Source organism: Aulonocara stuartgranti, assembly GCF_965226115.1.
Source record: "Aulonocara stuartgranti genome assembly, chromosome: 11".
Classification (NCBI taxonomy): Eukaryota; Metazoa; Chordata; class Actinopteri; order Cichliformes; family Cichlidae; genus Aulonocara; species Aulonocara stuartgranti.
The window spans coordinates 21,512,740-21,530,258 of record NC_138947.1 but is presented as its reverse complement, the minus strand read 5'-3'; the positions used below and the strand labels follow the sequence as shown (position 1 = coordinate 21,530,258).

The following is a 17,519-nucleotide window of genomic DNA, read 5'->3' as shown; positions in this document are numbered from 1 at the left end:
GGGGTTCGACACTCGTGACCAATAGTAAATATCCAGTACTCTGTGCTCCAACTTTTTATTGAAGCAAGACCCCTCGAGTCAGCGAGGCATGCACCTTACTTTTTCCTCGCCGAGCTCCTGGAAATCATGCTCGCAAAGTGCGAAAACATCGGGGATGCTGTGAAGTCTTTCATTGGCGGTTTGTGGATCGCTTTAAGCGTCTGTTCGGTGTGTGTTCGCGGCCAGGAGGGTAAGAAAACGCCTGTTATGTTGACGCTTTTGATAAGATAAGGATTGTGACGTGGGAGACGGATTTTCGCACATTTCGTTAGCTGCAACTAGAGCTGAAGAGTTTCCCCCGTTTTCTTTAAATTAATCGCACGATTATTAATAATCAAGACTGATGACGTAGGATGAGCACCCAGTCGGCAGCCTCCTTTAAAACACATTTCTGCTGTGTTTAAGATAGTTGTTGTCATATAACCCCGCTAACTATTGCTGTTTAATGCATTTTCATCAGAAACTGTTGTTGGAAAGACCACCATACCTTGTCCTGTATTCTGCACTGTACACATCCACACTTATTTTGCTGTTCCGATCATCTTTATGGCTCTAAGCCAGAATTAAAGTGCATTAATGTGTCTGTATTTAGGTGCAAAGGTCGCCGATTGGAAGTCATGTTAACAGTTTTTACAAACTCTTTCCTTGCCCGTGTGTACCTAGTGATCCCAGCAATCCTTTCCCAGAGTCTTTTTCTTTCTTTCAACACATCAGTCAGGCCTGTTATGAATCACAGTGACCATATATAAACATAGACAAACAAGCTATTGCCCTGCAGACTATGACTCCACCAGTCAGCCATACCACAAATCTTCAGTGTTGTTTTTGTCTGTCTCTGGGGCTTTGATTTCCGCACATCGGAAGATGATTAAGCCCTGGATACATCATTATTTAACTTAGCAAATATGCTATGCCCCAGCTTTGGTGGGGCCTAGGTTTGGGGGAAACATTTCTACCTCCGGGATTGAATAAGGGGATGTAGTGACAGGTAGCATAGGTGAACATCCTGTCTGCTAGTGTGGACCTGTAAGGACCTGCCAACAAAGCATGAAGTGGAAAACTATATTGCTGGCGTGTTTCTGATGGACTGTCTGCTATCCTAACACCCAAGCTTTATGTGGTTTAGCTCCTGAGATTTCTAAACAGGTCAGAACAGCCTGAACACGAACCCAACAGACTGTGGGTGAAACAGCCCAGTGATCAGGGGGGCAATTACTGGTCACCCAGACATTTCCCAACATTACGCCCTCTTTAAAGCTGGGAAAAGTCCCCCGTGGCCGGCCTCCGGAAGGTGACAGATCCATGCTCTGCTGCCCAGAGTTACAGTATGTGGCTGCGGTATTTCCAGGGAATCCTTTGGGGAATTGAGGGGGGACAATAACAGTTGAAGGCTTATGATATGAGGAACTGAAGTGCTGTTGGGAAGGAGGTGACCAGCTCGGCTGATGCAGGAGGAGACACAGGGCGAATGGAAGGCTACCCTGTAACTTCCAGTCAACAAATATTCAGGAGCCTTTTAAGGGAAGCAAGGACAGCGCTGGTGTTTAGGCTCAGACTGACCCTGGTGCCTTCCTCAGGTTTTGACCATTCTTGGAGCACATTACTTGGGGGAGTGAAAAGTGAGGGCAGGGAGTGTTAGTGTCTGAGCTTGTCACCCCCGCAACACCAATCTCTGTGTGACTCCTGTAGGAAAAAATTTTTGTGACCAACAGGAATCTTAAACCATCTGAATGTTTGTGTTTTCTGTTCCTCTTCAAGTGTTAGTCATAGCAAGATGTAGTATATCAGCACTATGCTTTTTTTTTCCTTCCTTGCTTTTGCCTGGGGAAAAGCACCTCTTGGTACTTAATCTTAAACAATTATGTTTTGCTCTGTATCCAACGTGCAGGTCACAGGTGTTACAGTTGAGCTCTTCCCTTGTTGGTATTTCAAAAAGTCGTGATGACAGAAGGATAAGCATGCCCTGAGCTGCCGTACATGCTCAGATTAGACTCGTTGCTCATCTGTCTTGAAATGGTGTATTAACAAAGCCTTTAATATTTGTATTTAATTAAGAGAGCCAGTTACGTAGCCGTCTCAGGTTATGTCATTTTGGCTTTCCTTAAGGTCTATAATTCCACTCTGCTCACTGCCGTCAGCAGCTGAACAGTTGAAAATATTAATCAACTAGATGCTGACTCAGTTTGTAAAGATTTGTGACCAAAAGGCAAAAGATGCTGAGATGAGTGCCGGGAAAAAATGTTAGTAATGGAGAAGTTTAAGCAGTTAAACATGATAACTCAAGAAGGAAGTCACCAAGGATTTTAAAATTGATATCAGTGGTCAACTTTTCGACAAAATCACTCAGGATTTTCACAAGTGCATCTGTTCGGAGGCTGAGAGGTAGCAGTGGTAGCACCAGTATTTTTTATGTTTGAATGATTCATAGGTCAGCGTTAAGTGGCCTGACAAACAAATAAAAGGAAAACATTCCTCTGGTCTGGATGGAGCGTCGGTGAAGAGACAGCCACTGTCGCTCAAGAAACCTTTAACAACATTACAAGAAAATCTGGCTCCTTGGAAGGAAAATTTAAATAAATGAGGCATGGGTTAAGACCTCTGTATCGGTTTTAGAAGTGAGTGATTAGGAAACATGAAACTGAAAGAAAAGGAAATCAGAAGTTGTTAGAAGTTCATCTTAATTTTTACCGTGTGAACTGTGCCCTTTTTTTCTTGTCGTAGCTTTCTTATAGTGCTTGTTTTGTGTCAGGTAATGGCTGTGGACATACGCTGCTGGCACCAGAGACGGGCACCGTAGCCTCCCAGAACTATCCGGGTACCTACCCCAGTAACGCCTGGTGTAAGTGGAGGCTTCGTGTACCACAGGGGCGCACGCTGCGACTGCTCTTTGGAGATTTTGACGTTGAGAGCAGTCCAGGCTGCAGCAATGGCTCTGTGATGATCACAGACAAAAACGGAGAGCACAGCCTGGGTGAGCACACCTCTTGATTGTTTTATTTATTTATTAATAAATAATAAAGTTAACATTTTTGGTGGGAGAATAAATGAATTTACTATATTGTAGAGAGTTTGGGGGTCTCTGACATATCAGTCAACAAATTTACTTAAATATTTCTTTTTTATTTTAATAAACATCAAGTTCATTTTCAAGCTCTCTCCACATCACATAGGTATGGTTGAACTGACCCTTCAGACCTGATTCTAGGGTCTCCTTTCACTCCCTGTCACTCTCATCACATTTGCTGACCCCACTGTGGGAATGACCCTCGCTGTCCAATCGTAGTTTTTCCTCATAAAATCACTTTGTGTCCATTTCTTGTAAGTTGTTAAAAGTCCATTTTAGTGTATTGTTTGCCAGCTCACATAAGCGACAGGTCAGTGCTGTCAAAACATTACCCCGCAGGTTCTCCCTGTGACCCCCACTCACACAAACTTTGCAGCTGGGAATGAAAAGCTTGCAGCTGCCTGATAACCAGATAATCAAGTGTTGTGGAGCGAGGAAGGAAGGATCAGAGTTTAGAAGCACTGCTTTAGCATCATTGCCCTAAGAAAAGTGGTCTAGCTGCATAATGTTACCCTGAGGCAATGAACCAAACAAATCCTGTTTTTAGTAAGTAAATGAAATCAAAGTCTGTCTTTTAAACAACCTCATGTACTTCTTTAGATTCTTTCTTTCAGGCACATGCACATTAGTTTTAGCAGCAGCAGGTATTGTCTCATGGTTCCTGCCCCAAGTCAAAGGTCAAACTGTTCTCATCCTTATTTTACTGAACAGCGACATGTCTTGTGTCATTAATTTAAAATATATAAATACACATTTTAAGGGAGAGGGGAATACAAAAATGTGGTCACACACCAGATGTCTGATGAGAACTTTCCCGTGTCCTCATCAAATCTTAATTGACATACTTACTGACAGAGACTTTGTTCCCACTCATTACTGATGATCTTCCAGTCTGGATTGTATAACTCACTCAGGACATGCCATTGTGTTGATGCACTGACAGAAAAGGCAAACCATATTTCACAGGAGACGTGTAGGTTTTGCAACCAGCTGCATCGTATCCTGAGGGCATAAAAGTTGCTCCAAATTAAGGGTTGAGAGATTCAAGAGATATTCCACTAGGCTGACTATTGTATACATCATCAGATTTCACAGCGCCTCACTTTCTTACAGAAACTTCTTTTTGTTTTGTTTTAGTGTTTTTCTGTCTAACAGACTGTCAAATCTTCATTATTAAGGACTGGAAATGGATGTTTATAGTGCACCGGCGTGTGTGCTGACAGACGTATTTATGTTCTTGTGCTTTATAAACGTAGTTTGTGGGAATGTGTGTTCACAGGTCCTCTGTGCGGGAAGCTTGATGCAGCCGGAAAGAATGTGACATTTAATAGCAATGAAGTAACAATAATGTTCAAGTCGGGCCCACATCGCTCTGGACGAGGGTTTCTGCTCTCTTATGCCACAGATCAGCAGCCAGGTACTCTATAATTTATGCCTTCTGACTGATGTCGTGCTGGGTAACTTTTGATGGAAGCTTCTTTGTTATTCCGATTGCATTGGTTTATTTTTTTCACTGTTTATTTATAGCAGAGTAAATTTGACGCAGAAGGAAATAAAACCACAGAACACCAGAGCATTTCTGGCCTTGGGTAATCTGCAGGGCCAGGGATGAGCCTGTGACAGATTTTAAAAGCAACTGTGCACCATATATAATAAATGCACACACTAAAGCACAGAAGCTAAAGGGGAAACAAGGCTGTTACATTATGTTACGTTATGGTTATTTGCCTGATTTATATGTTATATAGGTGCGAGTGGGGTTGTGAGAGAGATCTTTTTTTAAGTTTACACTGATACAATCATAACACTAGCTGTTCTGTGACTATTTATCCTTCAGTATAACACATTTGCCCGTGTGTTGACGTGCGCGTGAGTGTATGAGTCATTGCTTATTGGCATTCACCCTCCATCGCCTCCATGTTGGCTCCGGCGTGTTTGCTCAGAGAGCAGGAGTTCTTCTCCTTCTCTCGGGCTGAATGGAATGAGGCCTCAAGCTTCAGTCTGTCACTTGGACCGTCTCGAGCTCTCCTCCCCTCCTCTTCTTCAGCCTGTTAACCACTCCAAGCCCACTGCCGTCCTGTGTTCGTCGCTATAAGGCTTCTGAACCCAGCGGCTACTTGTTTCTTGTTTTCAGGGTTTTTTTTAATTTGTTTTTCTTTGTACCCCGGCCAGTTGTGACATGCGTACACCCGGTATGTTTATTCATGGATTAAACCACAAATCTCACTAAATGATACACAATATCAGATTCTCCTTGGGTATTTTTTAAAATAACCATGTAGCCTTCCTTACTTAGTCTGAATAGCCTATATTTAGACTAAGTCTTAATTTTCCCGGCTGTGGCCTTGTGTACTGTGCACTATGTATCATAGTTTCCTGTTTTTGCTCAGTTGTTTATGAAATCCAGCAGTGTCTGGAGCTAAGTCTGTACTCAGACATACAAACCACTGTCTGTTGGCTGTGATCACACATGGACCTTTCGCTTTGCTCACAGTAACAAAGGCGTTAGTCACATCAACAGTGATGACCACTCATGCCTGACTATAGCACAGTTGTAGCATCCCAGACCGTCTCACACAGTCTGTTGTCTGTTTGTGTGGTTGAGCGAATGCCGAGGTGGTGTTATGTAAGCCCGAGACACATGGTCCACCCGTACATGCTGTCAAAATGTTAAAAAAAGATTCATTTTGAGGAGCGCCGTTTGAAGTTTTCTGTTTTTGTTTTCAGATCTCATTTCATGTTTACAACGGGGATCTCATTTTAGCTCGCAGCATTTAAGGTAAGCCGTGGACCTCTGCGTCTTCATCTCCGATTCAGTAGAGCTGCAAGTATTTCTCACATGTTGTTCTGCTCCTTCTCAGCGTGTATTGCCCTGCAGGATGCAAGAAGGTCACAGGGGACGTGTGGGGGAACTCTGAGCATGGTTACAGAGATGTAAGCGCAGCAGATTTCATTAGGAAAAGCTGTATTGTACTGTGCTTCTTATCAAATACATGTCTGAAAAGGCTCCATCTCTCTCTTCTGCCACAGACTTCGGTGCTGTGCAAGTCTGCAGTCCATGCAGGAGCTACATCTGACAGTCTGGGAGGCCATATCACTGTGAATCGTGGGAGAAGCCTTACACTGTATGAATCCACCTTTGCCAATGGAGTCCTTTCAAAAATGTATGTGTTTGTTTTCCACATTTTAAATGAGATCTTGTGGAAATGTGTAGCTGCTAGTTTAGTGTAACTGATTTGCATTGATTATCAATATTTCTTTTTCACTTCTTTTGACAGGGGATCACTTTCTGAAAAGAAGCTGCTTTTCATCCAAGGTATGAGCCTGACTTTACATTCACAACCCCAAATAAAAACAGAATCTAGTGATTTGCTGATCTCGTAAAGCCATATTTTATTCTGGATCTGCTTCTTTTAACTCAAAATGTTTTAACTTGGTGAAAGGTACGGGATGCAGACAGGCCATTTCAGTAGCTAGACTTTTCTACCCTGAAGCCTTTCTGTTCTCACAGGTGGTTTAGCATTGTCTTGCTGAGATTATTAAGGCCCTCCCTGAAGTAGAGGTCACCTGGATGGGAGTGCATGTTGCTCTAAAACCTCTATATACATTTCAGCACTGGTGGGGCCTTTATAGATGTGGAGACCTCGATTTAATATGCACTGACACCCCCGTACCATCGACCGTTGTCCACATATGGTTTCTTCTTTGCGCGATAGAGGTTTAACCTGTTGCTAATTAACCTAATTAGTTGCATAAATTCCACCAACTGTTTCTTTTTTAGAGCCACTTACTTTTCCAGCCTTTTGTACCAACGTGTTTTTTATTATTATTTTTTAATAGACGTCTTGCTGCCATCAAATTTAAATTGTGCTCATATTTTTAATATAATAGTAAAATGTCTCAGTTTAAACATTTTCCAAGTTGTATTGTGAATGAATTTATGAGATTTGCAAATCACTGCATTCTGTTTTTGTTTTGTTTATTAAAAATGTTTACATATTTTTTACATGTTACACGGTGTCCCAACTTTATTTTATTTTAAATTGGGGTTGTATAACTTCAGATGATGACGTTTAATGTTCACGATGTTTGAGGAAAGTGTTTAGACGACCTTCGGCATGGCTGAGCGGTGTTCCAACAAAGGTAGGAAATAGGATGGACCCCTGAAGTGTAAACACAGGTGGTGGAGCAGATGGCAAACAAAGACCTTGGATGAAACTCTGAACATCCAGGATGTTATGGAGACTGGGGGGACATGGGTTACATGAAAGGCAGAGTGACAGAATTGCAGTGAGTTTTAAAGAACAGGAAGCCGACACCTATTCACCCAGAGGTGGTGGGCAGGAATCCGAGTGGATCGGAGTGATGACGATAGAATAGTGGGCGAGAAGACTTGGACAGCGTGGGAAAGAGGAAGTAAAGAAAAGATGAGAACAGCAGGAGTAGCGCAAACACAGCTCTTCCTCGCTGAAGCTAAAGGCTTCATTACTATCTGAAACAACCGGTTTGCTGTTTAGCTTCTTTAAATAAAGCGATTTTCATTTCTGCACATTTTGTTTAGGGTTTTTTTTTTTTCTTCTTCTCGCTTTTAAGGCAAAACAGTGTCCATTACTTTCTTGATTTCATGCAGTTCATCACAGGGAACATGAATCTGTGTGGTTTATAATGAAAATGTGTAGGCGAGTGTTACTATGAAGCTCAAATTATAATTCATCAGTTTGTTTGTTTTCCTTTGATCCGTGAACAGAGTGTAACAACAACTTGGCTGTTTCTGCTTTAAACGCCTCATCTTTTGCTGATAAAAACAGTCAAGAGCAGACAAAGTCAAGGAACGCCAGAAATAATGATTTCAGCCATAACTTCCTGCTCTGGACAGCAGACAGTAGTGATCAGAGCCCGTGGGTGGAGATGGAGCTGAGCGATAGAAGCAACATCACAGGTAAAAATAACAATAAGTATGTGTACAAAATATGCTTGGTTTAAGCAATTTATTGTGATTTCATGAATCAGAGATGGACTATTTTTGTTGTTTAAAATCCATGAAGCCTTTTATTTCTTTTTGAATATTGATCTGAAACAAAATCAAACAAGCGTTGTTCTCTTTCTTCAGGAATAGTAACAGCGGGATCAGATGAGTACTACATGGAATCCTACATCCTTTCATTTAGTAAGGATAGAAAGAACTGGAAGCTTTACAAAGATGCTGCAAGCAAAGAAAGAAAGGTAGGTGTTCTGCTTAATGCTTTCACTGCCCCAACTTCCTGTGCTTTTTAAAGCAGTAGACATGCAGATGCTAACTCATTTTGGTCTTTGTGGCTCTTAGGTGTTTCCGGCCTACGCCGATGGACACCTCAGAGTGCTCAATAGCTTGTTTCCTCCTGTGGTGGCTCGATTTGTCCGCCTCCAGCCGCTGAGTTGGCACGGGAGGGCTTCAGCTCAGATTCAGGTCCTGGGCTGTCCTGTTAGTAAGGCCACACCGAGGTCTTCCCGTCCACCAGGCGGTGGTAGGCAGTAGCTCATAAGCTTCCAGATTATCCACAATAAAGTTTGGTTTGTTTGCTTTTAACATGGTTTGATTTGCAGCTGAGTTTCCTGATGTGAAGTTTTCCTGTCTCGATAATTCCCCAACAGACTCTCCGTCCATCAAAGTTAACTCGGGTCCACTGCTCCCAAGCCCCACTCCCACCACCACTGAGTGCACCGTGTTAGTTGAAACAAAACAGAGTATGTACTTGTGTCATCCACCAACTCACCTGTATGAAGTTTATACGAGTAGATTAGAGTCACACCAGTGCAAACAGGGCAATATAGCCATTAATCTGATCGGCAGCACTTTGTACTTTGTAATAACAGCATTCCTTCCTCACACGTGTTCAGTTGTTTACCCAGACTCTCTTGCACTCTTGCAGCCTCCAGTCAGCCAGTAATAGTAGCAGTGGGCGTGGCCCTCGGCCTGATGATATGTGGCAGTTGTGTTTTGGCTGGATTCTGGTTGAAGCGAAGGTACTGCACATGTACTAATTAACTTTCCTGTATGGACATACTGTCACTGATTTTTGATACATGGATTGCTGTCACGAAATATCAACGTTCATTATTTTATTTAACCTCTGAGTTTGTTTTTTGTTATTTGAAATTGTAGGAAAAAAGATTCACAAATGAAGTACTCCTACTCTGTCCCCACAAGTAAGTCTAGCACTTTTCAGATTATTTTTTTAACATACTTTTTAGTTATGAATCCTTTTTTAATGTTGCAATGATTTTTATGGTTGTGATTTTTGTGTAGGTTCTCAGAGTTTGAAGGAAAAGAGTTTTCCCGGCTCACAGTCGTACCCTCTGGTTCGAAACGTCCACGATGCACTACCAAACCCTCCTCTTAATGGTGAGAATTCACATTTTTATCAATTACAGGAAGTTGCTGGTGCTGCTTTGTTCTTCTGCAAGTGTCGTCAGCTGCTACCTTTGAAGTTTATTTGTCCTGTTAAGTGTTCGGCTCTCCATCTTTCCCGCTCTAATGGTCTCTAGCTTCAGTGGTCAGTTTGAGTAGCTCACACCAAGCCTGACAGGCAAACAGTTCTCTCCACGGGCTGTCCATTCTTTCCTCTGGCTCAGCCCATCACCCGGTCACACCATAAACATTCCTTTCTTTGGTCCACAGAGGCTCACTGAAAGAGACCCTTTAATTGGAGCTCGATACAGGGCACTCAGCCTACTCCCCCCCTCCTCCCAGCAGTCCCATCTCTGCCTCCCTTACCCCTTCCCTCAGTGAGGGGGCCCTTCTCTGAGAGGTCCAGTGATAAACAGGACAGACGGTCAATGCTAAGACAATCAAAGCCCTCAGTAAAGCCTGTCTAATTAAAATAGCTCTGGGTCTTAGACTCCCTGTGTGCTCTTGAAAGTCCAGGCCTCCCACACCACGGCGTCTTTTGCGAGGACAAAGAGTAGTCTGGATGGATCTAAGTGCTAGACCGTCAGCCCTCATCCTTGCGATTAGATGAGACGTTGTTGGTGGCCAGACGTCTCGTGCAGCGCTCTGCATTGTCCTAGAGACAGCTATTTGGTAGAAAAGAAGCAGAAGTTTCCCAGAAATTGATTTGCAAGATGTAAACAAGAAGTGGAGTTTTTCCCATTATCGAAAGTAGCCTGCTGCTACATGTTTTAGTATCTGTGTGTTTAAGTTTGTGTAAAAATGTCTTGATGCATGCTCAATCATCCCCGTCAGGAAATTACAAAAAGTTGATGTTGTTCATCTGGATGTCGCATTTCACTGAAAACGCTGCATCCAGATGAACAAAATCAACAATCAAACCATCAAATCATATAAAAATAGTGATCTGTGACCTACTGATCTGGCAAACCAAGAACTTTTAGGAGCTACGGTTCTGCTGGTCGGAAATGCCGACAAATCCCATGACTTTAAAAGCACCCAGACGGGAGTTGCGGTGCATATCTTCACTCTGTTAAATGTAGAGTCTGTTTGTGCACCAAGAAAGTCTTCAGAGGAAAACTACCTCACAGAATTCAGAGTGACTTTTAGGATAAGCCAGAGTCGTTCTGGATGCTGTGCAGAGATAAAACTGAACTTTTGTGGAGAGAAAAACTGAGCAGCTGCTGACAGAAAGAAGACCAGGCTGCTCTGTGGTTGGGTGGCACGAATAACGGGAAGAACAGATTTTATTAAAATTCAGGTTTTGTTGTTGTTGTGCAGGCACTTCAAGAAGCTGGCTTTTAAAGCAGACCTCAAATGTTATAGGATACAGCAGCTTCAGTATTTAGAACCTAAACATTATGTAAAAGTCTGCGTGTGTACGATGTAAGTAAATGTGCCCGGGCCCCTCAAACTAATCAACTGCCAAATCCAATTTATGAGGTAACACTGAGTGAATAAATGTATTCACTAGTTTATTGTGTCTTTTTGAAAACAGTTTGGATTTTTAACTTTCTGCCATAGTTGCAGGATTGATGCTACTCTCTTATTGGTCTTATTTATAGTTAGGTCAATCAGGTAGGTCATGTCATTGGTAGCGTGTATGTGCGTGTCACTGTTTCTGTCTGTAAACACGACGGCTCGAAATGCAGGGGTGCAGATTGGGGTCATGTTAACAAGCCATTTATAATTTGCCTTGCATGCACTGAGGTCTTGAAGGTCAACCTAATGATTTATTTCTTTATAAAAGCCTTGTAAGGTGTTTACTGTCCGCATGTAGAAAGTACTGTATAAAGATTTGAAATATCAGGTCACATTTGACCTTTTCTTTACGGTGAAGTAAGTTTACATAGTAATTAATTTTCATAAAAGGTCGATCTTTAAGACTGTCCTTAAAATTCTGCTGCTTTTGTTCTTATTGGCAACAATTAGGAGATGATATACCGGCATATGGAGATACTGAATGTCACGATACAGGATAGATCCAAATATCATGTCAGGTTTGACCTCTGATCTCACGAAGGTTTGCTGTATGTCAGGTGACCAGGAAAAAAAAATCTTGTATGACTTTTCTTACATAAATGAGCTTCCTCCGAAGGGTGGCTGGCCTCTCCCTTAGAGATAGGGTGAGAAGTTCGGCCATCCGGGAGGGGCTCAGAGTAGAGCAGCTGCTGCTCCACATCAAAAGGAGCCAGCTGAGGTGGTTCGGGCATCTGACAAGGATGCCCCCTGGGCGCCTCCTGGGTGAGGTGTTCCAGGCATGTCCCACCGGGAGGAGGCCCCGGGGCAGACCCAGGACACGCTGGAGAGATTATATCTCTCGGCTGGCCTGGGAACGCCTTGGTATTCCCCCGGATAAGCTGGAGGAGGTGGCTGGGGAGAGGGAGGTCTGGGCCTCTTTGCTTAGGCTGCTGCCCCCGCGACCCGGCCCCAGACAAAGCGGATGAAAATGGATGGATGGATGGATGGACTTTTCTTACATTTACATTTTCTCTTTTCTTCTCTAATCCTCCCAGACTATGCTGAGCCAGCTCTTACACCTATTGGACATAAAGTTGGCTCAACGTTTAAACCTTCCTCAGAAGAGTGTTATACTGCCCCCTTCACCTGCAGCCATTATGACACTCCTGGCTGCCTGCCCGAGTATGCAGAGCCACTTCCTCCAGAGCCTGAGTATGCCACTCCGTTCTCAGATCAGCCCTCTGACTCCAGCATCATTCCTGCACCGACATCCAGTCACAGTCAGTATGACTGCCCCTCACACAGGGTGCTCTTCAATGGCTACTGCACTCCCGCGCTACATGCCAATGGACCAAGACCAGTCAGTGCTGTCTATGCAGAACCCAAGTCTTGTGATTCTTTACAACAGAAACACACATACGAAGATCCTTTGTGAGCACAGCAAACTTAGACTCAGGAAAAGGCTCTTTGGAGTTGAAATGTGTGTTGGCACCAGAGCAACAATTGGAGTGGTCTGAAGTTGAACAGTGAGCTGGACAGTGCTGTTCAGAATGCACTAACTGGACCTCCCGTGAGTGATGTACCCAAGGAAGTCACTATGCATATGAGGGTATTCAGACTAAACACTGAGAGCCACATGGAGGCAGATATTTCCATCAAGGAAGTATGGGATAGGTTTTTGGTTTTTTTTTTCTTCATATTGCACAAATAAATACAGGCTCAGTTTGTCTCAGAGATACTGTTTGATGAAATGTTTAATCACATAACTGCACTTTCCAAAAGCACATACAGAAATTTATGTGTAGTCTTCTCCACAAATTAAGGCAAAACAAAAAATGAATATGTTACAAAGCATTGTATTCACAATGTATCATTTCAAAAACATTTATGAAGCACTATAAATTGTAACCTGTAACAAAGAGTACTGTTATAATTACACATAACCACTAGGTGGCTGCCACGAGCTTCAGACGTTAAGCAACAATGGACTGTGTAATTATTTGTCTGCGCAGGTAATTATCACCCGGTAACATACCAACAGCTAAAAATAACTGCTTGGATTGTAGTACAACTGAGAGGCACGAAAGGCAGTAAGATGACATAATTAGGAAGGACTGTCCTTTGCTTGGATGAACAGCTGTGTTCAGCCACTTTTCCTGGAGAAAGAAATGCTCTGTCTAGTTAAACAAGTCTCCAGAGGAAGAGTACGTTCCTCTGCTGGAGGCCGAGTTATCGCAAAATGTTAACATTTAAAAAATAAAAAAAAACCCACCTCTACTGGCCTTGTTTGTTAGGCCTTTGCTGCTGTATAGCACCTTTCTCAGAATTACAGAATTAAGTGAAAAATTATAATAGTTATATTTGTATACTTGTATTATTATTTTTTTTACTTTATATTATATCCCATGGAAAGTTGTTTTTTTTGTATAGAAGACATGTGGTTTTATAAATGATTAAGTTACTAAATAACTTAATTAAACCTGTGACACTGATGTTTACTACAGATCCATGTTTAACATATAAAATTGTACTTGTTCCTATTTCATTCCTATTTCAAGGCATTTTGTATAAAAAGAGCCAGGTGGCAGTCCTCAATCCCATAATAAAATGCTACTAAAAGCCCATCAAATTACATTAATGTGACATGCTTTCTGGTATCATAATACAACACTGGGACTGCTGGATAAGGCACAATTACACAGATGTGTTAGCAACCAGTTGGTTTGGTGTGTGTGATGGATGGACATCAGGCTCTCTTGGAAATTAGATTTTTTTTTTTTTTTTACCTGGATATATAAAGGACTGCTAAAATGGGGTAAATTTGTACATATAGGACACTTCACTCACATACATCAGGACTGAAAAGCTGATGGAGAGTAGAAAAAAAAATACATGAATTCTAAAAGTAAACTGTGGTTGTGTTTAAATAGAAAAGGTTTAGCGTTGAGTTTCAGCACAATCTTAGTGTGAAATATCAGAAAAACACTTAAAAAGGAGTGCAATATTACTGAATTTCCAATTTGAAAGCAGTTTTGCTTAAAGAACAGATTACATAAGATGTTCAGTCTGTTATAATCTACCAGCCGCAGTAATTTACTCTCTTTCACTTTCAGCATCTGTGCTGAACTCTTCCCTCTGCCCCTCCTCCTCTCTTCCCTCGTGGGAGTAATGCACCAGAGACTGGTGTCTGTTCCTGGACAGTGCGTCTTTAAAGCGCAGGCCGCAGTCTTCGCATGCATACGGCAGCCCCTCTCTTGCTCCTTCTGGCTGAGATTTGCCCTCGTTCCCACTGATTGGTGTAGAGGTGGGATGAGAAGCAATTAAATCTGAGGAATCCCGAGTATTCAGAACTGCGTGTGAGTCGATACCTGGACTGTTGGGTGCATTTAACGCAGCGCCGGTTGGAGGTGTCGTTCTGGGGCGCCCGGGCTGACAAGCACGACCTGTGGGTCCTCGGTACACGCCTCCAGTCTCCCCTGTGACCTCAGGAGCCAGCCCGTGGACTGTGCGGTAGTGGAAACGGATCCCGGAGCGGTTGGAAAAGCCCTTGCCACAGATGCTGCAGATAAAGGGTCTCTCTCCAGTGTGGATGCGAGTGTGGATCTTTAGCGCTCCGGACTGGGTGAAACACTTGCCACACTGGTTGCAGCGGTAGGGCTTCTCTCCTGTGTGCGTCCTCTGGTGGGCACGCACCCCTGCCAGATGGGGGAAACCTCTGCCACAGAAGCCACATGAATATGGCTTTTCACCCGTGTGAATCCGCCTGTGGATCTTCAGCGCTCCAGACTGGCTGAAACTTTTCCCACAGTCGGAGCATGAGTAGGGCCGTGCACCAGTGTGCACATTGAGGTGTATGCGGAGGTTGCTGTGTGAATTGAAGGCCCTGCCGCACTCTGTGCAAATGAACCCGGCTGGTTTGTGAGCGTGCTCGGAGCGCTGGTGTTGTAGCAGCTGGGACGGTCTAGAAAATGAGGCGGAGCAGTGCATGCAGGGATGCAGTGACGACAGCAAGGTTGTAGAAGTCCTAACCCTCTCCTCCTGCTGCTGTGCTTGCCTGTGCTGACGGTGGCACACCTGATTACAGGCATGAAAGGAGTGAGGGCAAGACAAGCATGGAAACGCGCCAGAGAGCCGAGCAGAGTGCGAGTGGGCGAGCTGGGGGCAGGGTAAACAGGACGTTAAAGGGCAGTGGTGGTGGTGAAAGTGATGGTGAGCATGGGTGTGAGAAAACGGGGAGTCTGTGCCCTCCTGGCGGCCTAGTGTCTGGGTACAGGTTTGCAGGCCGGGGTGACAACACAAGTGGGGAAACATAGAAAGATGGGACAAAGACGCTCTTGAAGGAGGCACATCAGAGTTTTGGTTCTGGCTCTGAGTCCCTCTGTCTACATCCTCGTTCTGTGATCGGCTGGGCAGGCCCGTCTCTAGCTCAGATGTAGTGGTGGTCGTGCTGCTGGGTAAGGTGGACTCTGGTAAACACATGCTAAGGCTCACTGGACCAGCAATACTGAGATCTTTTGGGTGGGATATGGTCTCTGAGTGTGGCGGCAAGGACAGAGGCTGTCTGGATGTTAGGGTCTCAAATGAAGGAGGGAGACTGGAGAAAGGGCAGCCAGGGCAGGTGCAGGCATGATGCAGATCTAAAGCTGAAGGACAAACCGAACCACATCAGTAGGAAAATAAAATTTACAAGAAAATGGGTGGACTTGTTTATTTACACGGCTCCTACCTTCTCTCCGGTCTCTGGTCTCTCTCGCCCTCTGTGATGCCCCTGCACCCATCTTTTCCTGAACAGGTCTAAGTGGCTCAAGCGATGTAGCTTTGAACGCAAGAGCACCATCAGCAGCACCACCTCCTGCCACGCCCCATGCTGCATTAAACACATCTGGCGGATTTTTTGAGGAGTTTCCAGATGTGATAAGGTCACCGAGGAACTGATGCATCTCCATCCAGGAGCACTGACCATGCTGCAAAAGGTACACAAAGCATGAGTGCAGAGGCTGCATGTGGTGAGTGAACAGACTCCACACAGTCCAGTTAGCTGGCTCGTGTGAGCTACTGGCTGCTCTCAAAATAGGCTGAAAACGTGACGTTTTAGCTAAAGCAAACAACAGACTCGCTTACTTACAATATCGCTACACTTGTCTTTGTCCATGAATTCAAAATAACGCCGCCGCTGGCGCCACAAAACCCACAGCAACGAATTTAAAGTTTTAAATTTCGATAGCACGGCTGGAAACGATAAAAGAAAGTTACAGCTTTTACACCTCGGCTGTCGACCATCCGTGTAGCCCACTTAAAACATCCCGTCACCAGGCATTGTAGTTCCGGGATTTTTAAATCACGTGACGGGAGTTGTAGTCTTTTCTTTCCCCCTTCTTTTTCAGAAAAGATGGGCGTTTATTTATTTTTTTAATATCTACTGGTAAGTTGTATTAATTTTTTTTGTTTTTATTCAATTTATAGCACTTATTGTATCCTGATAAACTGCAACTGTTATGTCAAATATCAAATGTGATTTTTGACATAACAGTTACAATTAGGCTGTAGTTACCTACATGTTTTGTTTTGTTAGGTTACACCTATTCCACTGCTGGAAATGCAGATCTAATCAGCCAATCACACGGTACCTGCTCAGTAAATTTAGGTGTGTAGACATGGTCCAGCGATCCAGAGGACCTGCTGAAGTTCAAATTGAGCATCAGAATAGGGAAGAAAGGTGTTGGTGAACGGTTGTTGGTGTCAGGCGGGCTGGTCTGAATATTTTATAAAGTGCTGATCTACTGAGATTTTTCCACAAAACCATCTCTAGGGTTTAAAGAGTATCAGCCAAAAAACAATAAATATCCAGGAAGCATCAGTTCCTCGAGTGGTCAGAGATCAGAGGAGAATAGCCAGGCTGCTTCAAGCTGAAAGGAGGGCAACAGTAACTGAAGTGAGCACTCATTTATGTAGAAGAGAATCCCTGATTTACTCCCTGCAGACAGGCTACAGCAGCAGAAGATCACACCAGGTGTCACTCCTGTCAGCTAACTACAGGAAACTGAGGCCACTGTTAAATCTCACCTCGCATCAAGATTTTTTAGACACATTTGGGCAGAGCATGATTTAAACACCACGGTCTACCTGAGTAATGTTGCTGACCATCTGCATCCCTTTGTGACCACAGTGTACCCATGTTTCAATGGCTGTTTCCGGGAGTATAGTACACTACGTTGCAAAAAAGCTCAGATCATCTGAAACTGGTTTCTTGAACATGAAAATCAGGTGGCTTCACTGTATTCAGGTGGCTTCTGCGGTCGCTAGATGTCAATCCAATAAAGCACCTTTAGTTGGGGTGCAACAGGATGTGGAGCAGACAAATCTGCAGCAACTGTGATGCCATCATGTCAACATGAACCAAAATCTTGGAGGAATGTTTCCAGCACCTTCTATGCCATGAAAAATTAAAGCTGTTCTGAAGACCAAAGGGGCTCTAACCTGGGACTAACAAAGTGTATCTGATGAATCTATGTCTATACACACACAGAC

The 17,519-nt window shown here is 43.6% G+C and overlaps 3 protein-coding genes across 3 annotated transcripts in view; 2 read left to right on the top strand and 1 right to left on the bottom strand.

Annotated features, from left to right (window-relative positions):
• LOC309716991 (sialic acid-binding Ig-like lectin 10) overlaps nt 1–17,519 on the top strand; it is a 155,973-nt gene that overhangs the window by 111,014 nt on the left and 27,440 nt on the right. The window lies entirely within an intron of this gene.
• LOC309716980 (discoidin, CUB and LCCL domain-containing protein 1) lies at nt 65–13,620 on the top strand. The gene is made up of 15 exons (XM_082551142.1): nt 65–229; nt 2,789–3,010; nt 4,383–4,520; nt 5,831–5,882; nt 5,965–6,037; nt 6,134–6,267; nt 6,382–6,419; nt 7,851–8,042; nt 8,214–8,326; nt 8,427–8,607; nt 8,735–8,827; nt 9,013–9,106; nt 9,246–9,289; nt 9,390–9,485; nt 12,047–13,620. Exons 1-15 carry the CDS (start codon nt 127–129, stop codon nt 12,424–12,426), a joined length of 1,953 nt encoding a protein of 650 aa, XP_082407268.1. The 5' UTR covers nt 65–126; the 3' UTR covers nt 12,427–13,620.
• Nucleotides 13,745–16,304, bottom strand: LOC309716981 (uncharacterized protein). Its single transcript, XM_082551143.1, has 3 exons — nt 16,117–16,304; nt 15,718–15,955; nt 13,745–15,634 (listed from the first exon to the last, which is right to left on the bottom strand). Exons 1-3 carry the CDS (start codon nt 16,141–16,143, stop codon nt 14,085–14,087), a joined length of 1,815 nt encoding a protein of 604 aa, XP_082407269.1. The 5' UTR covers nt 16,144–16,304; the 3' UTR covers nt 13,745–14,084.